This window comes from Neoarius graeffei, chromosome 28 (assembly GCF_027579695.1).
Source record: "Neoarius graeffei isolate fNeoGra1 chromosome 28, fNeoGra1.pri, whole genome shotgun sequence".
Lineage (NCBI taxonomy): Eukaryota > Metazoa > Chordata > Actinopteri > Siluriformes > Ariidae > Neoarius > Neoarius graeffei.
The window spans coordinates 5,299,080-5,326,289 of record NC_083596.1 but is presented as its reverse complement, the minus strand read 5'-3'; the positions used below and the strand labels follow the sequence as shown (position 1 = coordinate 5,326,289).

The 27,210-nt window shown below is 43.1% G+C and overlaps 2 protein-coding genes across 2 annotated transcripts in view; one reads left to right on the top strand and one right to left on the bottom strand.

The window, feature by feature from the left end:
• The window catches only part of LOC132875498 (astrotactin-2-like), a 908,673-nt gene that overhangs the window by 110,100 nt on the left and 771,363 nt on the right, over positions 1-27,210 (bottom strand). The window contains exon 17 of the mRNA XM_060912306.1: positions 1,116-1,378. Coding sequence (XP_060768289.1) covers positions 1,116-1,378 — 263 coding nt within the window. The remainder of the gene's footprint in view (positions 1-1,115; positions 1,379-27,210) is intronic.
• trim32 (tripartite motif containing 32) lies at positions 19,590-25,742 on the top strand. Its single transcript, XM_060912307.1, has 2 exons — positions 19,590-19,660; positions 21,491-25,742. The coding sequence occupies exon 2, from the start codon at positions 21,506-21,508 to the stop codon at positions 23,519-23,521; it is 2,016 nt and encodes a 671-aa protein (XP_060768290.1). The 5' UTR covers positions 19,590-19,660; positions 21,491-21,505; the 3' UTR covers positions 23,522-25,742.

Here is a 27,210-nt window from a genome sequence, read left to right as displayed (position 1 = left end):
GGCAGTAATGCAACACTGTGGATGCCAGCTGCTGGAAAACCCAAAAGAAGAAGGTAAACCTGCGCATGCGCACACGGACTTCCTCTGTCTGCTTGACTGCACGAAGCGAGCGATTTCATGCGCATTATTAGCTTTAATCCCCTCAAATTAAATAACTTCCCAGCCACAGAATGGCCTGATATTTTGTCAGATATTAGAGAAATAAACATATATCACAATCACCACATTTCAGAGCGAACTAAATTTTATGAAATAGAAAGGCCGTCTCACTTTAAGCTATAAATAAATGGATAAAAACTATGACATGCCATCCTTTAAAAAAGTCACATTGTTGGCAAACTGCTGTGCTAATAAAAAGGAATAAAACACTTTACACCCTCCTGTTTCGGAAAATAATCATCAAGGTTGCAATAGTGACTCTGCTACATCGCATCACCGCTGATTATTTTCCTATGCAAGCACAACACCAAGTGATTTATATCTTTCGTATATGACATTGTACCGTATATACAGTCGTGTGCAAAAGTCTTAGGCATGTATAAAAAAAATGCTGTAGATTAAAAATGGCTTCAAAAATAATGAAATGAAATGTTTCAACATTAAAAAAATACTATAAACAGTAATCAATCAATATAACAAAGTCAATATTTGGTGTGAGACGACCTTTTGCCTAAAAAAAAAAAAAAAAAAAAATAGTAGTCTGAGGTCCAGTGAGTGCAGTTTTATGCGGAAATGATCTGTAGGTTTTACTGAGCATCTTCCAGAACCAGCCCCAGTTCTTCTGGACACTTTGACTGTCACACTCACTTCTTCATTTTGCACCAAAACCCAGCAGCCTTCATTATGTTTTCTTTTTTCATCTGAAAAGTGCACTCTTATGGAATATGCTGCTCAGATACAAACTTTTTTTCAACAACATTTAATTTTGTCCTGGAAAAAAAAAAGTTTGGAACTCTAAAATGTTTTTGTAATGTTTTGACTGGAGAATGTAGAAGTTGTAAAATAGAAATCTATAACAAAGTTTGTATGAAAAAAATATAGGGGGACTAAGACTTTTGCACAGTACTGTATATTTTTTAATCTGGTTGATGTTTCACTACAGTAGTGCGTCTCACCTCTTTGGTGAAGTTGTCCTGTATGAGGCTGTAGAGTGGGACCGAGCGGCTGACCTCCAGTAACGCAGGCATGGGGCTGGGACTGTCTCTGCCCACCTGCCTGCACAGGTGACACACCGCCGGGCAGCTGCCCTTCTCCTGACACTGGATCTCCACTCCAGCCACCAGGTCATCAGACAGCAGCTGAGTCTTCATCAGGTCCGACAGGTAGGTGATGAAGGGTACGGCTTTCAGGTCTCTGCGGCTCACTTGCTCCGTCACCTCTGTGGAAGACAGAGACAGAAAGAGATGATCAACGTGATCATGAAGCCACATGTTTAATGACACATGGTGTCATGGTGATGAAATGCATCATCATCATCACCTGTGAACCTCACCGATACTTACATCTACTTGTACAGCACTGTGGTATTTCAATTCTGAGTAGCCAGAAGGTGCTGATTCATTTTCTACTCCCATCAGTGAAGCTGTATATTATGAACATGCTCCTTATCGTTTCTCTCGTCACAGCTCGTTCACAAGAACTTGTACAGCAGATCCTCCACATAAACAGTTTTAACAAATCATGTGTAATTGTTAACGTGGTAACGTTTTCTCTCATCCGTTTATTTAACATTAATGCAATGAGTTTCCAGCATCAGAGCTTTGCATTTAGTTTCCATAACAGGAAAAGACAGGAATGTACACTTTGCGGCTTCTTGGTAACATCACAAGCTATGTTTTTTGGTCTTATTACCTTCAAGAAAAGGCTGAAAAGAGAGGATGGTCAGGAAACGACTGTTTATAGATGCTATATTGGAAATCAGGACAGGAACTAATTTACCATTCTACAGAATTAAATGCAAATATACTTGGATTTAAAAAAAAAAGACATATCTTTTTTTAAATTACATTACAGGCATTTAGCAGATGCTCTTATCCAGGGTGACGTACAACAAGACCCCAATATACCCACAGCAGTGGGCAGCCCAGGGGAGTTAGATACCTTGCTCAAGGGCACTTTACCCACTCCTGCTGGTCCAGGGAATCAAACCGGCAACCTTTTGGTCCCAAAGCTGCTTCTCTAACTTTTAGCCCATGGCTTCCCAATGTTTTAAATAAATTAAATAAATTAAAAACATGAGCCTTGGCATATTTCTGTGGTGTAAGAGTAACTAGATAGAGACTGTGACTAAAGCCACAGTAATTTGCGTTAGCTGACCTTTGCCAATTGAAGCTCCTGCCGCCCTGAGCATATTGAAAAACTGATTGAAAAAATCATGAAAATTGACTGAAAAAGATCCTGTTTTTCATGGATCATTCCAGATCAGCGATCCAGATCAGCACCAAAAGTCATAGCAACATAATTCAGCCCAGAGGTATTCTTCATGTGAAATTTGGTGATGATTGGTTGAAAACTCATCTCATCTCAACTCATTATCTCTAGCCGCTTTATCCTGTTCTACAGGGTCGCAGGCAAGCTGGAGCCTATCCCAGCTGACTACGGGCAAAAGGCGGGGTACACCGTGGACAAGTCGCCAGGTCATCACAGGGCTGACACATAGACACAGACAACCATTCACACTCACATTCACACCTACGCTCAATTTAGAGTCACCAGTTAACCTAACCTGCATGTCTTTGGACTGTGGGGGAAACCGGAGCACCCGGAGGAAACCCACGCGGACACGGGGAGAACATGCAAACTCCACACAGAAAGGCCCTCGCCGGCCACGGGGCTCGAACCCGGACCTTCTTGCTGTGAGGCGACAGCGCTAACCACTACACCACCGTGCCGCCCTGGTTGAAAACTGAGGGAGAAATAGCGTCCTAAAAAATTAGGATAATAATAATAATAATAACAACAACAATGATGTAGAAAGATCCTGAGTGAGAGTAACAATTTGCGCCGGTGCTGCTAGCTTAAGTTAATTAATAACAAGATCAACTCTGAGCTACTGCTCACTTACGTATCCCCCCGCTCTCGCTTATATCAGAATGCAAGCAATCGAAGGAATAGGACACTTATTATGAATGTTGACTTCAACAAATAATGAACCCTGAAACAAGTAAGTAAAGCTCAGTGTCTCTCCCCAGGGATTTCAAACAGCATCCTGGTAAACTGTCATCTTGAAATAGCATTTTGCTTCTTGAAAAGGCATCAAAATCCACCCTATATGTTCCGGAAATACATTCAGTCGGTAAACAGGAAGTCGATGTGGGACAGACCTGAAAACAGTATCCATGGTATAAAACCCCAAGCTGAAGCTCGGTACCAAATACCAAGTGTCTATGATTTGTGGTTGCTGAGAAAAAGGGTGTTTCAGACAGACGGAAACACTTCAAGCTTGTCATTGATTATTTTCCAAACAGCATGCCCTTAAGTTATATGCAAGAGATGCATTAATGATATTAAAGATCTTCTTTTTCTTCCTCCTCCATTTATTATATTTACTCTGACAAATTATGACAAAACACTCAGTACACCTTTTCTAGATGACTCGTTTCCAGCTCCACCCTTTGTTCTGCTGAAGTGAAATGAAATCCATTGGGTGCCAAAGCCTGTGCACTCTGCATCACGAAGCTACAACATACTCCACACATCCACCACATACAAGACACCACAACACACTTCCACTTTGCTTTCACTTCTGAGCAGAACGTATTCACCACAAGCTACAGGAAACATTAACATGATTGGGTACATCTCCAAACTTACAACGAACGTCAAAGAAAATGTAAGATATACGATATTAAGAGACGAAAAAGTGAATGTGTGAAATAAAATGTGATCACGTTATGATAATTGGATCTGATGAATTATGAGCAAAATGATTGGTTTATTTTAAATTGCAACATTTGTGGTCTAAAAAGAAACCTTTATTTGTCACATGCACACTTCAAGCACAGTGAAATTCATCCTCTGCATTTAACCCATCTGAAGCAGTGAACACACACACACACACACAGAGCAGTGGGCAGCCACACCAGAGCGCCCGGAGAGCAGTCAGGGATTCGGTACCTCGCTCAAGGGCACCTCAGCCCAAGGCCGCCCCACGTTAACCTAACTGCATGTCTTTGGACTGGAAAACCGGAGCACCCGGAGGAAACCCACAGGGAGAACATGCAAACTCCACACAGAAAGGCCCTCGCCAGCCACAAACCCAGAACCTTCTTGCTATGAGGCGACCGTATAACCACTACACCACCGTGCTGCCACTACAACATACTCCACACATCCACCACATGTAAGACACCACAACACACTTCCACTTTGCTTTCCCTTCTGAGCAGAAAGTATTCACCACAAGCTACAGGAAACATTAACATGACTGGGTACATACTGGGTACATACATACTGGGTAAAGAGGGAAATTAATGGGACTGGTTTGTCTGTTAGAGTTGGGACGTTGCTCAAAGCTTGAGTTTGAGTTAAAAAAAAAGATGGACGGCTTGATCTAATCTGTGATTGAACAACACAACATCAACAACAATTCTGGAGTTTACTTTACACTGGGTGGCGGCACGGTGGTGTAGTGGTTAGCGCTGTCGCATCACAGCAAGAAGGTCCTGGGTTCGAGCCCCGGGGCCAGCGAGGGCCTTTCTGTGCGGAGTTTGCATGTTCTCCCCGTGTCCGCGTGGGTTTCCTCCGGGTGCTCCGGTTTCCCCCACAGTCCAAAGACATGCAGGTTAGGTTAACTGGTGACTCTAAATTGAGCGTAGGTGTGAATGTGAGTGTGAATGGTTGTCTGTGTCTATGTGTCAGCCCTGTGATGACCTGGCGGCTTGTCCAGGGTGTACCCCGCCTTTCGCCCGTAGTCAGCTGGGATAGGATCCAGCTTGCCTGCGACCCTGTAGAAGGATAAAGCGGCTAGAGACAATGAGATGAGATGAGACTTTACACTGGATATTCTGGTGTGTTGATATTTTTCAGGCAGATCTTTACCTCCATCTGGAGGCAGGAAACTGAATTGCAGTATAAACACATCGAGGGAGGGAGATCCAGTCAAATATTAAAAAAAAAAGATTAGATGTAGGCTCTAAATTGAGCGTAGGTGTGAATGTGAGTGTGAATGGTTGTCTGTGTCTATGTGTCAGCCCTGTGATGACCTGGCGACTTGTCCAGGGTGTACCCCGCCTTTCGCCTGTAGTCAGCTGGGATAGGCTCCAGCTTGCCTGCGACCCTGTAGAACAGGATAAAGCGGCTACAGATAATGAGATGAGATTATTATTATTATTATTACTATTATTATTATTATTAAGAAACGGTACTAGTTATTACTATGACTAAAATCATCATCATCATAAGACTAAAATATTTTCCCTGCTGCCTTTCCCTGTGTTTATCATTCTCTAATATAGAGTTAGTCTCTATGTTAAAATTTAAATAATAAAAATAACACTATAGATACTGGCGGCACGGTGGTGTAGTGGTTAGCGCTGTCGCCTCACAGCAAGAAGGTCCGGGTTCGAGCCCCGGGGCCGGCGAGGGCCTTTCTGTGTGGAGTTTGCATGTTCTCCCCGTGTCCGCGTGGGTTTCCTCCGGGTGCTCTGGTTTCCCCCACAGTCCAAAGACATGCAGGTTAGGTTAACTGGTGACTCTAAATTGAGCGTAGGTGTGAATGTGAGTGTGAATGGTTGTCTGTGTCTATGTGTCGGCCCTGTGATGACCTGGCGACTTGTCCAGGGTGAACCCCGCCTTTCGCTCATAGTCAGCTGGGATAGGCTCCAGCTTGCCTGCGACCCTGTAGAACAGGATAAAGCGGCTACAGATAATGAGATGAGATGACACTATAGATACAGGGCCCTCCATGATTATTGTCCATCTTGTAAAGACCAACAAAAAGGGTTAGAAAAAAATCCACCTTTTCGTGAAGTTGCTTCATCTCATACTGAAAAAAAAGAGAAAAAATCCAACTTTTAATTGAAATAAACTTATTTATATAAAGAAAAACAAATCCCTCATCAAGAAGACAACATAAATAAATGAAGCACATTTCCATTTAAATTGTCCAGTATTTCTGAGTTGATTGGAGTGTGTAGGAACTTTCGAGCTGTAATCCATGAATTCCTGATTAACTGGGGAACAAATATGAGGTGACACAAAGGCCAAATTCCCTCAACGTCAACATAAGAGACACACAAACCAAATGAAGGAGAAGTGTGTTGACCTTCATAAGTCAGGGAATGGTTATAAAAAAAATAGCTCCTCGCCTGAAAATGTCCATTTCCAGTGTCCTGTGAGGGCAAAAATCAAAAAGTGGACACCAACTGGAACTGTTACACACTCGCCTGGAAGACGAGCCAAGTTAATTTTGCCCCATGTACAGTGAGGAGGAGAGTAAGAGAGGCAAGAAAAAAAATCCTGAAGGATCACTGTTGGTGAATTCCAAGAAAAAGTTAAATCTTGGGGTTTCCGAGTCTCCAAAACCACCATCAGACTCCACCTCCATGCCAACAGATTATTTAGAAGGTTCCAGCAAAAAGCCTCTTCTGTCAGTTAACCACAAACATAAGTACCTGAAGTTTGTGAAACGCTACTACAACTTTGACTGGAACCGTGTTCTATGGTCTGATGGAACAAAAATGGAGCGTTTTGGCAATAAACACTCACAGTGGGTTTGGTGTAAAAAAAGGATGGGTATAATGAAAAGAACCCGATCCCAACTGGAAAATATGGTGGAGTTTCTGTGCTATTTTGGGCTGCTTTTCCTCCAAAGACCCTGAAACCTTGGTAGGGTCCATGGCATCATGGACTCCATGAAAGACCAGGACCTTTAAAATCAGAACCTGGCTGCCTCTGGCAGGAAACTAAAACTGGGTCGTCATTGGATCTTCCAGCAGGACAATGATCCAACGTCCAAATCAACACAAAAATGGTTCACTGAGCATTGAATCAAGCTTCTGCCCTGAACATCTCAGTCCCCTTAGCTGAACCCCAGTGAAAACCCGAAGAGGAGAGAGCACAAGAGAGGGTCGAGGACCCTGGATGATCTGGAGAGACTGGGGAAAGAGGAACGGGCTCAGACGCCCTGCTCTGTATCTCCAATCTTATAAAATCTTACGGAGAGACTCTGTGCAAAGGAAGCTGTACAAAGTATTAAATGTGGAGGAATAATAGTAGCACATGTGTTTTTGTTGAAAATAATTTTCTTGATGAGGGATGTGGTTTTCTCTGTATTATTATAACTAACATTATATAATTAAAATAAATAATATAAATACAGGGCGGCATGGTGGTGTAGTGGTTAGCACTGTCGCCTCACAGCAAGAAGATGCAGGATCACGTCATTCATGTCAGCAAAATAGCAATGCAATCTAAATTACGATTTATCACGGTGGCATGGTGGTGTAGTGGTTAGCGCTGTCACCTCACAGCAAGAAGGTCCGGGTTCGAGCCCCGTGGCCGGCGAGGGCCTTTCTGTGCGGAGTTTGCATGTTCTCCCCGTGTCCGCGTGGGTTTCCTCCGGGTGCTCCGGTTTCCCCCACAGTCCAAAGACATGCAGGTTAGGTTAACTGGTGACTCTAAATTGAGCGTAGGTGTGAATGTGAGTGTGAATGGTTGTTTGTCTCTGCATGTCAGCCCTGCAATAACATGGTGACTTGTCCAGGGTGAACCCCGCCTCTCACCCATAGTCAGCTGGGATAGGCTCCAGCTCGCCCACGACCCTGTAGAACAGGATAAGCGGCTACAGATAAGGGATGGATGGAATATAAATACAGTGCACTCAGCTGCTCTCGAAGAACTTAAAAAAAAAAAAGAATATTGAAATTATAAATTAATATACTGACAGAAGACACCGACATTTTATCAACTTACGGCATTATTAATACATAAAACAATAGAGCTTCATTTGTTTGTTTGTTGATGTCTTTTATAAAGTCAAAAGGCAAGTTAAGACTTTTCTTTCTGATTTAAATATTTGACTTTTTGTTATTTATATTAATGAGGGAACTTAATTTTATATATATATATATATATATATATATATATATATATATATATATATATATATATATTAAACGTTTTAATTCATACACGTTTCTTTTCATATATTTTTCTCATTTGATTTTATGTGTATGTATATAAATATATATGGAAAGGCATTGGGAATTTTTTGGAATGTATGAGAAATAAATAAATAAATAATATTATTATAAAACTGATGCATTTATATTAAGGTTCCATTTTTCTTGCTCTAAGATAAGAAATATGTTAACATCAAAATATTAAAACATATTATATGTACAAATAAAACACATCAATAGACCCATTTGCATATACCCTACACATCTTCCATTAAAAACAAACAAACAAACAAACTGAAAGAATTATCGAAACTAAAATTCACTAAAATTGAACTCTAAACCAACAGACTGGCAGGATCTAAATACATTTATATATGTATGCTTTTGTGCATATAATTATATTAAATATATTTAAACAAACAAACAAATAAATAAATAAATATTAGGCTCATTTGTAGCCTATGTCCTTTAATTACATCCTCCATGTTTGCTTGCTTGTTCAATAAAAGGAATCATATTTACTTCCAGTCTAGTGTTTGTCTTGCTCTAAGATGGAGTTATTGTTAAAATGAATATAGATATATAAAGTGTAATAAGTCATCTTCTTCTTCTTGGTGTTTTATGGCGGTTGGCAAACAACATTTTGGTGCATTACCGCCACCAACTGGTAAGGAGTGCGGATCAGAATACTAACTATATATCTTGTCTTAAAAAAAAAAAAATTAAAAAAGGAAGAAAAAAATGTAAATTCTCTCCATCAATTTCACTCTTCTGAGATACTGAAACAAAAATAAATAACATTTCTCTCCAGAACTTTGTAAAAGATCCTGCAGATCCAAATTTAACTTAAGTTTTCCAAGGTTCAGTCTCAGTTCCCTTCTCATCGTTTCATATTTTGGACAGTAAATCAAAAGATGTTATATTGTTCCTTCCTGACCACAAAATTCACAACTTCCTCTATCATATTTCCTTATTGTACATAAAGTGGCATTTAATCCTGTATGACCAAAACACGGGTAGCGGTTAGCACTGTCGCCTCACAGCAAGAAGGTCCAGGTTCGAGTCCCGTGGCCAGCGAGGGCCTTTCTGTGCGGAGTTTGCGTGTTCTCCCCGTGTCCGCGTGGGTTTCCTCCGGGTGCTCCGGTTTCCCCCACAGTCCAAAGACATGCAGGTTAGGTTAACTGGTGACTCTAAATTGAGCGTAGGTGTGAATGTGAGTGTGAATGGTTGTCTGTGTCTACGTGTCAGCCCTGTGATGACCTGGCGACTTGTCCAGGGTGTACCCCGCCTCTCTCAGCGGGATAGGATCCAGCTTGCCTGCGACCCTGTAGGACAGGATAAGTGGCTACAGATAATGGATGGATGGATGGATGGATGGACCAAAACACAGCCTAGATACGACCGCTTCTTCTCTCCTTGTGTTTCTCATCACACCTACTTTTCTTTGAATTCCATAAAACCATCTTCCTGTTCTTGCCACCTTTCTTTCAACTTTTGCTGAATTACAGTCTTCATTTCTGTTTTACTGAAGGGGACTCGGATGTCAATATGATTTGTCTGCTCTTTCATTTCCTTCCAGTCCTATATGTGCTGGTGTCCAAACTAGTGTCACATTCAATCCCATTATTTGAATCCTGTATGGTGTTTGTTGTATCTCTTTTAGAACACCTGGCCTGCTGTCTGAGTGACTTTAAAGGACATGGGACATGGATTTTCTTCTGGGTATAATTATGCATAAAGGACATAAGAAATGCCATCTAAATCACTGCAGGGCGTCAAAAATGTGAAAATCATCACATTATTCAACTTTTTTATACATCAGCGTAAAACAATGATTCGTTAATTAGCTAAGCGGTCACGTGACCCGTGACGTCACAAAAACTTTCCAAGGAGCCAGCGCTTGGGAATCTAATGTAAACAGGTTACCGAAATGGACACCATCGACAGTGACATTCCCAATGTTTCACAGAGATGTGAAGTTAGACCCTATCAATTCGAACCGATAGCTGGAAATTCACATGAACATGGATCTTGTCTTTACTCTGACGGGTCAGATGATTCTGAGAGTGAGAGTTCATTCAATCCCCATGAAACTGAAAGCGGTCGGCTCGATAACACTTCCTGGTAAGTTAAAAACAATTCTGCTCAAAGGCTAATGATCTGTTGAAAGAAGTATTATTTTTGTATCATACATTGAAAGTTCATCATAGATCTAGCTAAAGTCCATTGCAAGCTAGTTTTTTTTTTGCTGATATTTTTCGAGATTGATTGAGATACAGTGCTTCCAGAGTCCGAGATGAAAACATTCAAAATGGCGAAACGAGTCAGAATTATGATAATCAATAATTGATACACCCAAAATTATAATACTAATCCTTACCGCATGAGGCCCATGGTAAAACCACACTTCCAGGAGGGGCTGCCGTCTGCCTCCCAAGCCGGCCAAGAGCGCTCCTCGTCGGGCACGGCCAGGCGGGCGAATGCCCTGGTCCGTCCGCCCTGTCTAAAAAATAATGGTACAACTCCGAGTGAAGGTATCAATGCGCTGCTGAAGCGCACAGAAGGTGTTAGTACGCCTGTCATTATAGTGCGGACTTTCCATAGCATAGAAAATCGCCACGTTTCAATTTGTGTAATTGAACTTGTTTCATGTCACTGGTCATATAAACCTATGTAAACAGGAAAAACGTGGAAGAGTTTGGTCGCATCTAACTACAGCCCCAAAAAATACCATTGGCCATACTGAGCCTAGCTACATTGCTAACAGGAGTGACAGCGCGTCTGACTGACTGGGAGGTCGCAATACACCATGATGTACGTTAAACACTCTAAAAACGAAACAATTTTCTTGTCATCCAAGACACAAAAACTATTTTGTCGCATTCGTCATCATCACGATTCACACTTCATATTCATCTACCCGCTTGTGCTGTACCCGAAAGTTTTTGTGACGTATGATCACGTGACAGCGGCTCTTCCGGTTGTAAAATATGCATATCGGAGCTCGAGCAGAAATGCCATATAATCATCACGAGTATAACGATTTTGCTGAATTTAATAGATAATTTTGTATTTGTTGATGCAATTATTTCATATTTTTAATGGAAAGAAACTGATATAGCGTGCATTTATGTTTCATGTCCCATGTCCTTTAAGCTGGTTAATGAAGCACTGGAATCAGAGCTTTTTTTTTTTTAATGGTTTATTTCCAGCTTTCCGAATACAATTTTGGCTCTTCATCCAGAAAATCTAATCAAATCTATATAACTATGTAAAAAATACAATGTAAATACTACATAAAATACTATATAAAAATATAATAGGTAATAAAAAAACTATAATAAAAATAAACAAAAAAAACTTTAAAAAACATAAAACTACAGAAAATAGTAAAGGCATATTACTGTTCTCGATGGTCTCACGTCTTCTACCTACTGAAATGCTAACAAAATTGGCAGCATCTCCTTTGTATATACAGAAAGAAAGAAAGAAAGAAAGAAAGAAAGAAAGAAAGAAAGAAAGAAAGAAAGAAAGAAAGAAAGAAAGAAAGAAAGTACAACTTTATTCATCACACACTTGTGAAATTCCTCTCTGCATTTAACCCATCTGAAGCAGTGAACACACGCATGCACACACACGTGAGCGATGAGCGCACACACACACACACACACACACACACACACACACACACACACACACACACACACACCCAGAGCAGTGGGCAGCCATGCTAACAGCGCCCGGGGAGCAGTTGGGAGTTCGGTGCCTCGCTCAAGAGCACCTCAGCCCAAGGCCGTCCCATATTAAAGGGCATATTCTGGACCAATTTTGTTTTTTTTAATATGAAAGTCTGTCCCTTTACACACTCATCCAGAAGGGTAATTTTGCACAAGGCCATCTGTCTACAGCAGAAAAAATAAAATAACAAAACGCGTCTGGAAAAATCCCAAGGGAGTCTGGAGCCAGATCCGTGACGTCACCTGCGGAAGCGCCAGCAGGCTGTGCGAGCTTTGCACGGTTTCAGTGCACAGCCTGTGTAGACCAAGCGCTCCCGTTTCTCTCTCATTGTCCAGTCTTTTGGGAAACGATGAGTGCTAATCCCATCAAGATTGGTGTTGCTACTGTACACCCTCCTACGATACATCTGTTAACCATTTTAATAATTACGTGATAACGTTGAAGAAATTTGCAGAAAACCACCAGGTCGTTTTCTCATAAACAAACCAGCGCTGACGTAGGATTCAGAGGGAGGCGTCCCGCACGCGACGTCACGAAAATCAATGTTTGCCGGGAAATCCAAATGCAAAGTTTTTTCAGAGGCAGACCAATTCGCCTCAAATGACTCGATTTCAACTGAATTTTTCTGGTATTGCGCAAGGTAAAAAAATTGCAGAGAATGCAGAATGTTACAGATATTTGATCAAAGTTTAATATAAAATAGGAGAATTACATTGATCTTGAATTCACCCGTGATATGCACTTTAACCCGCGGTGGAAACATACAAACTCCGCACAGAAAGGCCCTCGTCGGCTGCTGGGCTCGAACCCAGAACCTTCTTACTGTGAGGCGACCATGCTAACCATTTACACCACCACATACTGTAGATAAGCCATCACTGATTTGTTTCAAATTTCTGGAACTATGAATGAGAGACCAATTCTGTTAGCTGTAGTCTTTGAAGAATCTGTGTAGATTTGAACAAAATTGCAATAATTATTTCCTCTGTAGCTTTTTATTACTTGTGGATGTAAGGCCATTATTAAAAAACGTTCTGTTTCCGGTCCACCGGCCGGGTGAGTGCCGTTTGTGTGGTTGAAAATTTTTTTTTAATGCCGGTTTTTCAACATTTTTTTCAGGTTCGTAAATCGAAACTCGAACTTGATATTTCCGCATTCCCAGGGCTTTCCACTAAGGCTCATACTAGCCAGCCATGACAAATAAGGAGCAGCCGGGGGCGGAGCAAGCACAAAATAAACTCCTGTGCACGCAGTTCCCAGGATTACATGTATTTTCCACAGACCATTTATTTATTCACTTTACTCAAATACAAAGTAAAATGGTAGTAAATCTTCTTTCTTTTCTTGCGTATTGCATCATGAGGCGTTCCTGGCTTGTAAATCCTCTTATTTTCAGTGCATGACACATTCACGCAGCTGAGCATGCTATGAATTAACAACGACAACGGTCTGCAGTGGGGCTGCACAATTACACACTCGGCGAACATTTCTCCATTTGTGTATGAAAATACACTCCAACCACTCAGTTTGGGTTCATTTACATCCAACGGTGTCTTTTGATGCCAGCACGTAATTGAACGAGAGAAGACTGGTTTACCGGAGACAAAATAAGCGTCATCTCTGCTTCTGTCCCCTCCGACGGTCCCGACACACTACTGCCTCCGCAGAGTGCGTGCACACACACACACACACACACCGCATGTCGGGACCGCGGATGAGTTATGGCCCTTTTCCACTACCCTTTTTCAGCTCACTTCAGCTCGCTTCAGCTCACTTCAGCCCGACACGGCTCGCGTTTCGACTACCAAAAAACAGCACGACTCAGCTCGCTTCAGCCCTGCTTAGCCCCTAAAACTCGCACGGTTTTGGAGTGGGGCTGAAGCGAGCCAAACCGAGCTGAGTGAGGCTGGGGGCGTGAGCAGACACTCCCCTGTGCACTGATTGGTGAGGAGGAGTGTCCTCACATGCCCACACACGCCCCGCGAGCACGCTGGGATCTGTAAACACTGTAAACCCGGAAGAAGAAGAATTACGAATTACGAGAATTTCTGAAGCCTTATGCGTCTCGCCTCATCTATACGCTCTTGCCAGTCAGTATCTGTTGGCGTTGTCGGTGACAACAAGCCACAGCACCAAGACCAGCAACACTAACGACTCCATGTCTTCCATGTTTATTGTTTACTATTCGGGTCGTGAGACTACCGCTTAAAAGGTCACTGATGTCACTGTTTGCGCTGCTTAACGACATCACGTGACATCCACCCACTTTCGCTAACTCCACCCAGTGTGTCCACCCACTTCCAGCCAGCACGGTTCAGCGCGGTTGTAGTCGAAATGCAACTCCATCAGCCCCACTCAGCTCGACTCAGCTCGACTCAGCACGGCACGGCTCAGCCGCGTTTGTAGTGGAAAAGCGGCAATACTCTCCCTTACTCTGTGCATGCGCCGTGCAGCACAAAAAAACGGCAGCCACCATGAAGGAAGGAGATCCGGAGTTTTCAAACATTTGCTTAAGTGTGAAATCGCAAAATGGTATTCTAGCGAACAACAAAATAGAAAAGATTCAGAAAAACAAATCATTCAGTGATCATTTTAATAGTGTCATTTCATCCGAACTAGGCCGAACGGTCGATTTAGAACTACAAAAAGTCCGTGTGTCGGACATTTTAAGTACCTTTGTAAAAGTTTTGCAAATGTTGCAGTCAGCATTTAAAATGCTAACTTAAAGTTTTTGTACAAGTTTCAGTTGATTAAACTGTCATTTTATTAAATGTGTCTGCTTTTGTAATAAAAAAGTACTGAAAGAAAAAGCAAACACAGCATTGCGATTTCTTATTCATCCATATACCGTGTATATATATATATATATATATATATATATATATATATATATATTTTTTTTTTTTTGCTCACCCAGTGGACAGGAAACGGATTTTTTTTTTTTTTAAGGATGGCCTAAAATAAACTTTTTGTCATGGTGGTGTAGTGGTTAGCGCTGTCGCCTCACAGCAAGAAGGTCCGGGTTCGAGCCCCGTGGCCGGCGAGGGCCTTTCTGTGCGGAGTTTGCATGTTCTCCCCGTGTCCGCGTGGGTTTCCTCCGGGTGCTCCGGTTTCCCCCACAGTCCAAAGACATGCAGGTTAGGTTAACTGGTGACTCTAAGGCTACATCCACACGACAACAGCAACGAGATTTAAAAAAATATATATATCGCGTCCACATGGGCAACGGATCAGTAAAATATCAGGTACATATGGCAACGCAACGCTTGCTGAAAACGATGCAATACGCATGCCACACCTCTAGGTGCGCTGTAAGACGGTCCCATCGGAGACACCAGAACAATAGAAGTAGTAAGGACGCATGCGCATAAACTATTATGCGCGAGACTTCATATTAGCCACAAAGTCAGAAAAATCTGTTCGTAAAATTACGTTATAATGACCAAATACAATGAAAAGTATTTTTCCAGTCTCATCTGTGAAAGGTAATCCCGTTTGCGATCTTGTTTGGACGGTAAACCTGTTGGTACAGTTAAACGCAGCACATGAATGAGGCATCTTTATTCTCCGCTTTGACCTATCCAATATGGCGGCGAAGATGACGTATGATTCTACGCGGAAGGCGGCATCTTTAATGGTCCGGAATAAATTGAATGCTACACGTTGATGGATTAATTTGTTCTTCTACGCCCTTTTTGAGGAATGTATTGTAGGATTTAAACCAACATCTGAAGAGGTGAGATCGCTCCTTTTTTTTTCCCTATTTTTGCTGGCGGGATTGACTCTGCCCTAAGGGCTATTCTCTCACTCTCTCTCTCTCTTTGCACCATTACACAATAAATATTCACAGTGAAAATATTTTGTAAGCGCGTTTCATGAACCAAGTTATAGGATTTGTTGACAACGCGCATCGAGTTCGTTACACTTCTACCCGGCGTGAAGCACATGTGGTTGTGACGTCATCGTAAACAAATCCGTTCTACTCATCCAGACGACTTCGCAACGGCGCCGTTGCCAGATCTTTCCACTCTGGAACCCGTTCTCAAAAGATTTCGTTTTGGGGCACCCAAAATGCCAGTGCTGTGTGGACGCCAGGCCGAAACGATAAACAATTTTATCAGATTCACCCGAATCCGTTGCCGTGTGGACAGGGCCTAAATTGACCATAGGTGTGAATGTGAGTGTGAATGGTTGTCTGTGTCTATGTGTCAGCCCTGTGATGACCTGGCGACTTGTCCAGGGTGTACCCCGCCTTTCACCCGGAGTCAGCTGGGATAGGCTCTAGCTCGCCTGCGACCCTGTAGAACAGGATGAGAATGAGATGAGAAGTCTTCTTCTTCTTCTTCTTTGGAGTTTTACGGCAGCCGGCATCCAAATAGTTGCATTGCTGCCATCTACAGGATTGATGCCTACTTAAAGGAACAGTCCACCGTACTTCCATAATGAAATATGCTCTTATCTGAATTGAGACGAGCTGCTCCGTACCTCTCCGAGCTTTGCGCGACCTCCCAGTCAGTCAGACGCGCTGTCACTCCTGTTAGCAATGTAGCTAGGCTCAGTATGGCCAATGGTATTTTTTGGGGCTGTAGTTAGATGCGACCAAACTCTTCTGCGTTTTTCCTGTTTACATAGGTTTATATGACCAGTGATATGAAACAAGTTCAGTTACACAAATTGAAACGTAGCGATTTTCTATGCTATGGAAAGTCCGCACTATAATGACAGGCGTACTAACACCTTCTGCGCGCTTCGGCAGCGCATTGATACAGAGCTCAGATATCAATGTGCTGCCGAAGCACGCAGAAGGTGTTAGTACGCCTGTCATTATAGTGCGGACTTTCCATAGCATAGAAAATCGCTACGTTTCAATTTGTGTAACTGAACTTGTTTCATATCACTGGTCATATAAACCTATGTAAACAGGAAAAACGCAGAAGAGTTTGGTCGCATCTAACTACAGCCCCAAAAAATACCATTGGCCATACTGAGCCTAGCTACATTGCTAACAGGAGTGACAGCGCGTCTGACTGCGTCTGACTGACTGGGAGGTCGCGCAAAGCTCGGAGAGGTACGGAGCAGCTCGTCTCAATTCAGATAAGAGCATATTTCATTATGGAAGTACGGTGGACTGTTCCTTTAAGGCCCAATTACACTATATCCTACTATATAGCCCAGTGTCCAATAAAAACTTTAAGAAAAATCGTCTTCCCTTTCCACTTGATCCTATTTCTAAAATGCTTTTCAACGTCACCTCTTCCAAACCAAGTCCACACATCTGTGCGAGCAGTTCCTGTCTTTGACTGTCATAATTTCTGCAAAAGAGTATGACATGATGAACTGTCTCAGATTCCTTACAAGAACACAGACCATTCTAATGCTTTCCCAATAAAAACAAAGTGCTATTTAAAAATGTACGCCCAATTCTCAACCTTGCAAAAATAACTTCCTCCTTTCGATTACTCCCTCTTTTACAACCGAGTCAGTTACTCTACTAGTAATTGAGAATAGATGCCTACCCTTTGTTTCTTGTTGCCAACTCTATAGCCATTTTAAAATTGTTTCTTGCCACACAATACTTTTGCCCTCTGATTTTGATAACTTTATATTTACATCTATGGACTCTCTTTGACAAGCTTTCTTGGCTAATTTATCCACTTTTTCATTAGATGTGACACCTACATGAGCTGGGACCCATATAAACGACACCTCTATCCCTCTTCTTTTCACCTCACTAATTATCAGTAAAATCTCATAAATGAGATCCTGTCTGCTTTTTGACGAACCTTTTCCAATGCAACTAATAGCTGACACAGAGTCACTACATATCAGTACTTTCTGATTCTGTATCTGTTCAACCCACTGTATTGCCATTAGGATTGCAGAGCTCCACAGTAAATACACTTAAAAAATCTGAGGTTCTTTTAAAAGCTTGAAAATTAAGGGTGCATTCAGACCAGGATAGTTCGATAGTTCACTTGCTTTGGTCCGAACCAAATGTTTTTTTTATTTTTTCATTTTGGTGCGGTTCGCTTTCACACTGTACATTTTAGTAAGCGGACCAAAATCTGTCAACAAAGCCACGTGCCCTGAGGTCGTTCAGCTATTGGTCAGAGACGACACGCGCACAAAGTGTTAAGTTCAAAAGTAGTCACGGAGGATAGCGCTGATGAGCGCACATCATGTTGTGACAGTTCTGGCTCTTCACGCAAGTCGCTAGTACCGCCACTTTTTGAAAGAATGTCCCTGATTTTAATGTAGGTCTGACGGAGTTTCTTCACTTTTAGCCGACATTGTTCTGGGGAGCGCGTGAACCCCTTCTCCTTCATTTTCTCACTGAATACAGCAAACACGTCGTCATTTTTGTGTGTTCTCTCCAAAAGCTCAGATATGTGGACATCTGCCCATATATCCACAAGGGTACGCGTTTCTTCCTCGGCCCACGTTTGCCCCCTACTCATTTTTTGTACTCTGTAGTCTAGCCTACCACTGGTCTGAATGACTGAACGACTGTTGTAAGGTGGGGTTTATATTAGACCGTATCAGCGGATCATCAGATTAACGTTTTTAAAACGATTAGCGTGCACACAGCAACACCAATACACGATTCGCGTGCACACAGCAACGCCAATACACGGATACGCTCGGCTCCGCAGGCATCCTGCGCTCCAAATCACTCCGCCCTGAACAGCGAGTGCCCTCTGGAGGGTGCGCACTCCGGCCCTGCGCAGCTCACAGAGCGCGCGAGTGAAGTGCACGAGCAGTGATTCGGGACTGAGCCACTGTGTGTGTGATCTCAGTGCATGTCGGGCATGCGCGTCACTTACCACTTGCAAGTAGAAGGATGGCAAGCCTAAAGACAATCATAACTACACAATGGGCAGTATTTGCATCAGTATTTTCATACTTTTATACTCTTTAATGAAAGGTGATACAAGGCGGAAGTCCGCGCCGTTTTTCAGCAGTCGTGTCACATGACCAACGCCAGCGAATCAGGAAGGTGGATGTCACAGTGACGTTGTCCAATGACGACGCCAGCTAGAGCTCAGCACAGCGTATCCGCGTATTCTCAATGTTTACACAGCACCGGACCAGACACGATCTGGATTGAATACGTGGACCCTGGCGGATTCCCGTTTCCCGGCGTTTTAATGTGCATCCGCGAAGAAAACGAGACAGATGTAAACTTGGCCTAAGGTTCCCTTGACAACCGAAACAGTGTTTGCGCTTTGCGGTGGAGTGTCAAGACTCTGTTTCCCATAATGCTCGACAAACGACGGAAGCTCCCGAGGTACAAAAAAGCAAAATTGTCGGATTAGGTCCGGTCTGCTTTCACACCTCCAAAAGATCCGCACCAGGGTTCCTTTGGTCCGGACCGAGTCCGACCTTGCAGCTCGGTCTCGGTCCGCTTGTTTGGTCCGGACCAGAGTTCGGTGGTTTGTATTCAGACCAACCCAAAAGGTCCGGACCAAGGGAAATTTGGTTCGGACCAAACAACGTAGGTGTGAATACGCCCTAAAACTCTGAACAAAAAAGGCTGACCCTGTAGCTCCTGTTTCTTGAGATGAGAAGTCTGGCTTGCAGCTCCCAGAATAACAGAAAGGAGCTGGGGGAGAAAAAAAAAAACCAATATGAAGGATCGATGTCTAGACCAATCAGCGCATAGGAACTGAACACATTCTGCACCAATCGCATCAGCCGGTAGGCGGGATCTTACTTAAAGCCCCGGATGACGTCAGCTCCGCAGTGCTCGGGTTGTTGATGCTGCATCACCGCCACACTGAGCCTGACATTGAGCTGAGGTAAGCGCTCTCAGGTGCACAAAAACACACCGCGGTACACGCTTTTACTCGCTTTATAAACAAATTCAAGGTTTTATTGATATTTACGTGCGTATATTTTACTCTAAATCGACTTGACATGTTATTTTTACGCGGTTATGAGGAGCGCTCTGAGGGAGTGTGTTAGCATGGCTGCTAACTAGCACAATAATAGATGTGTGCAGAAAAGAACAGAGCTAAGTTTAATTAGCACTGCCTCCAAATTTATTTTTATATTTATATACATCTTTAATCACTGTTTTTAAGCTTTAAATATACACACGTTCATGCTGTAATTGAAGCACTCTTATGTAATCGTGTTAGCTAGTTTGTTGAGGTAAAAAACAAAACAGTATTTATTTATTTATTTATTTATTTAAATGAGTTTAAAAACCAAAAGCAGGATCTTGAGAGGAGAATAAAACTCATGTCGGGGATTAAAATCAAATCAACTCAGCCAGACATCCTGCAGTAATGCATGTCAGGATGAATTATATTTATTTACTTAAACAAACAGTCTATGATGGGCTTCGACCATGACAGGGAGTGGCTTTTGTAATTATTAGTCATTAAAAAAAAAGCCACTAATAAATATTTGCTCAAACCGTAGTTTGCTGTTTAAAGGGATAGTTCGGGATTTTTGACATGAATCTGTATGGCATCCCCATCAATAGTGTCGTGCAAACACACTGACTTACCCCCAACAGCGTCCTGTGAGTCCGGTTCTTGTCCAGTTTTGGTCCAGACGAAAGTAGTCCGGCAAGTTTGTTGGGGTCACGAAAGTAAAACGTTTTTCGTCTCAAAACAGTACGTGTTCAAAAGAGTGATATATTTGCATCACAAAACCGTTGCCAAATAAAAAGTCAGACCTCGAAATCGCTTGGCACTATTTTCTCTCCCTTCTTATCACTGCGCGCTGCCGCCAGGTGACAGGCACGGCTGTTTCATTCATTGTTTACTGCTAGCAAAGTTAGCGACAACATGTCTGACTACGACAGCGACGTTGAAAACATTGACTTCATCTCACAGCCAAAGGGATATCTTTATGAACCCGAATATACAGATGAAGAAATTCGCCAGATGGAGTTAGAACGGGCAGAGAGAGAGGGTGGACAGAGAAGTGGAAGAAGGTGAAGCTGGAACCGCTTTTATACCTTTGCCTGTTTGGAGTCCACATGGAAGCCCAGAGCAACAAGCCAAAGTTTCCTCAGTGGCACGTCCGTCATGGGAAAACGGTGAAATGTGTGCGGAGATTCAGCCACATCTTTGTTGCTACAGCCTGGATAGTCGCAAGTGCGCACCATTTTCACAAATATATATTATTGTATAGGTTATAGAAGGTGATAAATTTGTCGCTGTTCTTGCTCTCAAATTAGCTTGTTAGCACCGCTGATCTGAACTCCTAATCACTGCCAAACAATGGGAAAGGTGTTGATTCCTGCGCAGATGTCAACGTGACAGCGCGCAGTGATACCGAGGGAGACAAAATATAGCGCCAAATAATTGCAAGGTCTGACTTTTTATTTGGCAATGGTTTTGTGATGCAAATATATCACTCTTTTGAGCACGTACTGTTTTGAGAAGAAAAACGTTTTACTTTCGTGACCCCAACAAACTTGCCGGACTACTTTTGTCTGGACAAGAACTGGACTCACAGGATGCTGTCGGGGGTAAGTCAGTGTATTTGCACGACACTGTTGACGGGGATGCCATACAGATTCATGTCAAAAATCCCGAACTATTGCTTTAAAACCCGAGTCCAGGAAATGCGATTACCTTTGACATGAAGCACTTTTGTTTTCTAATCCGTAGTTTGTGAAATGCACCATGGCAGCTGCATCATGCCTGGATCCAGACCTGGTGCGAGAGGTGCTGGAGTGCCCCATCTGCCTCGAAACGTACAATCAGGACCAGCTCCGACCCAAATTGCTCCAGTGTGGCCACTCGGTGTGCCGGCAGTGCCTAGAGAAGCTCCTGGCGAGCACCATTAACGGTGTGCGATGCCCGTTTTGCAGTAAAGTGTCCCGTATGAGCAGCATCTCCCAGCTGGCGGACAATCTGACGGTGCTGAAGATCATCGACTGCGCGAGCTCGTGCGGCTCGGCGGCCGGCCTCATGTGCAAGTCGTGCAAGAACCGGCTGCCGCGTCAGTACTGCTGCGACTGCTCCGTGGTGCTGTGCGATGCCTGCAAAGTGGAAGGTCACGAGCATCAAGGACACACCGTTCGGACCATCCGTGCTGCCGCCGAACAGCGCCGGAAAGACCTCGGTGGACGGTTGGCGAATCTTCGCGACTCGATGGCTAACATTCAGAAGAAGAAAACGGCTATCGATAGCGTTTCGAAATCCCTGCGTCTGAAGTACAAAGTGGTGCAGCAGGAGTACGCGAGGGCTGAGCTGCAGCTTCAGGAGGAGCTCGGGCGATCGCGCCGCGCCTTCGCGGCATCCCTGGCAGAGGTAGAGAAGCTCAATTCTCAGATTCTTGAAGAGCAAATGTACCTCCTGAACATCGCTGAGGTCCAGGTGGTGTCTAGGTGTGACTACTTGACCATGAGGATCAAGCAGACAGACACCGCTCTTCTAGAAGAGGCAGGTGGTAACGACGAAGAAGAGCTGGATGTAAAAAGCAATATACCCGTACTCCTAAAGCTGCAAGAACCTGAGCTGGTTAAAACGGAGAACCCGCAGTCGTTAGATGTTGGGCAGCTGATGACCAAGCAGTGTACCATTAACACGGATGAAGATGATGGTCACGAGTTAGCTGCTGCCGCCGCTGCCGCTGCTGCCGTCACTGTCACCGCCGCCCCTGTAGATGTGTATCGTGACGTTGATATGACGAGCACCGTAGAGGAAGCAGTTTGTGCTTCACCAGGCAGCTTCAAATCCAAATCCGTGGATGGGGGTGGACCTGCGACAGGGGGAGCATCCGGAGGTCAGTTTTGTCAGTTTGTAAAGAAGATGGGGTGCAAAGGGAACCTCCCGGGTATGTTTAACCTGCCAGTGAGCATCTGCGTAACTCCTCAGGGGGATGTTTTGGTGGCAGACCGAGGCAACTATCGAATTCAGATCTTCAACCGTAAGGGCTTCCAGCGCGAGATCCGCCGCAACCCGAGCAGCATCGACAACTTTGTCTTGAGCTTCCTAGGCGCCGACCTTCCCAATCTCATTCCTCTGTCCATCGCTATTACCCCTCAGGGACTCATCGGCGTCACGGATAACTATGATAATTCTGTCAAGGTCTACACGACGGACGGGCACTGCATCGCCTGCCACAAGAACCAACTGATCAAGCCATGGGGGATCGCCGCCATGCCTTCTGGGCAGTTTGTCGTGTCTGATGTGGAAGGAGGCAAGCTCTGGTGCTTGGCGGTGGATCGAAACGTCGGTGTCGTGAACTACAACAGGTTGTGCTCAGCGGTCAGGCCTAAGTTTGTGACTTGTGACTCTTCGGGGACGGTCTACTTCACGCAAGGATTAGGTCTGAACATCGAGAACAGGCATAACGAGCACCACCTGGAAGGAGGGTTCTCCATCGGGTCGGTCGGGACAGACGGCCAGCTCGGGAAACAGCTCAGCCACTTCTTCGCCGAAACCGAGGATTTCCGGTGCATCACGGGAATGTGCGTGGACGCCAACGGGGACCTGCTGGTGACGGATAGCGGCCGAAAGGAAATCCTGCAGTTTCCCAAAGAAGGTGGTTATAACATTCTGATTCAGGAGGGACTGACGTGTCCCGTCGGAGTGGCCGTCACACACAAAGGACAGCTCCTGGTCTTAGATTGCTGGGACCACTGTGTCAAGGTGTACACCTATTTACAGAGGCGGCGCTCGTCAACCTGTTAAGACCGAACCTGGCTCGTCACTTTAATTCGATTCGAGGGCTGCGTTATCTCTGAACTTTCATTGGTCGGGTTGAAAGAAGTACGGACAGTCGATTAAAAGTCTTTCACCGCTGCCGGCGAGAGATCAGAAAAACAGCCCTGCTTTTACCCTCGTATCTGCTTCTTTTTTTTTTTTTTCCCCCTCCCGGAAATATGGCACAACAGACGGCAATAAATTGACCAGTGTTGTCTTTTGAGTGGGAGTGTTTGTGAAATCGATAACGTGTACAAACGTTTTGACATCCTGTGCAGCATTCACGTTAAGAAGAAAGACCGTCACGGACAAAGTCAAAGCTTTTGACCGTCAGGTTGAAATGCATAAAGTGAACATGTTTATCCATCAGTTAATGATTCCTGCTTGTGTCTTTTATCTTTCTTTTTCCATCAAACGATACTTCTTCAATATCAAAGTGCCCTCTCGTATCATAGAGAACGTGTGTAGTTTTGTCATTTCAGCATAAAAATATTGAAATACGGTGTCACTACGTCTGGTATAAACCGATCACGATGATGCCGTTAACGACTTCATCACTGTAGCTGTAAACAAGTGTCATAGTTACCAAAGGACTTCAGTAAGCATGTGATCACTGCAGTAGCTTGTAAAATCACTGCGGAAAATCAGACCCGCCAACCGCGAGGAATTTTGCGTAGACGCTCTGCATTGTAACATCGGTGTACGTTTAACGTGAATTATCACTCAAAAAAAAAAAATCTGCACCAAAAGAGCAGTCTCTTTCAGATGAAACAATCAACATGTGACTCTCGAATAGGTTTTAATCTCGGAAGATTCCATTTTGGAAGCCACGCCCCTTCAGTCACATTTTTTTCCCCCAACGCTCTCGTCTTGTAAAACATGGGCTCGGTTTATGCCCTGCTAATAAATGTACAGTGTTTGAGTTTATTTACGTGAAAATCTGTTGCTATACTGTACATTCGACTTGGCTAACGTTAACTTTAGCTAGCTGGGTCGTTTTACGGAGACCAGTGGAAAATGTGAGCCAAAAAGAGAACAGGTGAAAATGTTTCCCGAGGGAAAACAAGATAATTGGTAATGCGAACCATGATTGATTAGAAATTATTTTAAAAACGCTACGTGCTGTACCAAACAGCGTCGTCATGAACATCATGAGAGAAACTTTTGCGTCTGCGTTGTTGTGCTCGTTCCCTTTCTTCGCCAAGACTACGCGTCATTCCTTACCAGGTTTGGCAGGTCTGAAAAACGAACGCAGGACAATATAAACCGCCGTATACAATCCTACAGCATTCAAGTGTCCTTGTCCTTGTTGACTTGTTTACGAGCAGGAATTATTAGGACTCGATTCTTGATCAAACGTATATGTAAGTATATGCACTTGCCAGTTTATTTTGTACTGTATGGATTTGAGACGCATCACATCACCCGAGTCCTGAGTTGTGTTTGACATCGAGATATTGAACGTGTGTGTAGCTTTTGTAATGATTTAACACAATAATGAAGATATTTAAATAAAACCAGGGCATCATTAAAGAACATAGCCATGAATCGGAACAATCCGGAGCGAAGCTAAACTCTGTTTCGTTTAATTAAAGTTCTGCAGTGTGACTCGTTGAAGTTTGGCGTGTCCCGATAAACAAGTTTAACATCGTAAATAAGTCGTGTAATAGCTGTGAAGCTGTAATAATGTCGGTATTAAGAATAATAGACAAAATGGCAAGTACAATTCGGGTTGTTTTTAAATTTGTAACTATATCCCGAGATTTTTTTTTTTACACTTTAATAAAACTCGTGTGGTAAAAAGTGTAACACTAAATTTGGTCAAAATGGTGCACTTAACTAGATAAATTTGACACCTGGGACGCACGTTATATTCAGAAATACCTCCGGGATGCAGCGCATGGGGCGGTTGGGGTATTTTGATAATGCATCAAAATCGATCAGGACGTGCTGACTTTAAACCGAGTCATGTTGAGTCTGGAATGAAAGTGATTTGAAATGTTAAACTATGACGTCATCATCTGGCCCATATCTTTAAAAAAAAAAAAAGAATAAATCTTCTTTTAAAAAAGAAAAAACAGGGTGCTGTAAACACACATCTCAGTCCTTGACACTTACAACCTGACTGTGTTCTTGACGTTCATCGACGTTGTGAAGTAAATCTCTCCAGTACTTCATTTGTGTGCAATAAATTCAGTCATAAAATTTCTCAAGGTTTCGTGTGTTTTCTGTACGACTTGAGAAGAAGAAAAAAATAAGGTTGCCAGTGCAGCAAAAACAAAATACATTAACTTTCATATATATATATATATATATATATATATTACACGCACGGCCCATTCTGTAATTGCGGGTACATTTCAAGTGTTGGCTCTGTTAGTCATCGTCAACTCTGTTGTCATTAAACCGGGTGATCCATTAACAGAGTTGACGATAACAGAAGACACTGACGTTGTCTTAACTCCACACGGCATGTATAAAAACAGAATTTGATGGATTTTAATCATATTGTTTAAAAACGGAGTGAAACTGACATTCGCTACAATAACAGTTGATGAATAATGAATCTACTGTTGGTGTAAAATCCTCAACGTTTTGTTCAAATTAATGACCGGAGGAAGCGACATCACTCGGTGCAGGTGTCATGCGTATTATTAAAAGGCTTTGTGGCTTTTGTGTTTTTTTTTTTTTTTTTTTTAACAGAGTTGACGAACGTTGGGACGGATTAAAAATATATATTTTTTTATGACCGAAATTTCACATAATACACAAAATAGACTTTCTATGCAATTGGTTTTAGACCAGTTAATAGAATACGCCCCCCAAAAAAACAGACTGAATCACTTCCTGTTTATTGGAGTCGAATGGATGAATCAGGAGTCGAAGACAGCCAGTAATGTGGGGGAGGGATGGGAGTCGTTTAGTTAATGTTTTATGCATAAATTGGGTCTAAAATGTACATCAAGCATCTCTACTGGTGAAAATTTGTCCTGATTTGCATTATTGTTCAAAACTGATTGTGGAAAATAAAAGGTTTATCTCAAGCTAGCTGCACACTACGCCGATTTTCAGCGTACCGAGCCAACTGAAGTCGCGAGTCAGGCGTAAAGACTAGTTTTCGATGGTACCGACTCACCTCACAGCCGATTCGAAAAACTAATTGGGAGCCAGAATGATCGGCGAGAGTCGCTGGCAATAGCCAATCATATCTTTTGCATATAACACATGATATTTCGTGATCATGTGACTTCTATCTTTTCGAAAAATGAATGGACTGACAATAATGTCAAACTGAACCGTTGATCAAGGGAGATCCGCGCCCCGACATGCGGTGTGCGCGCGCACTCGGCGCATGCTCAGTTGCGTGAATGCGTCATGCACCGAAAATAAGAGATTTACAAGCCAGGAACGCCTCATGATGCAATACGCAAAAAAAGATTTACTGCCATTTTACTTTGTATTTGAGTAAAGTGAATAAATAAATGGTCAGTGGAAAATACACTTAATCCTGGGAACTGCGTGCACAGGAGTTTATTTTGTGTTTACTCCCCCTGGCTGGCTACTTATTTGTCATGGCTGGCTAGTATGAGCCTTCATGGAAAGCCCTGGGAATGCGTAAATGTCAAGTTTGATTTTAGATTTACGAACGTGAAAAAAGTGTCAAAACTGGCATTAAA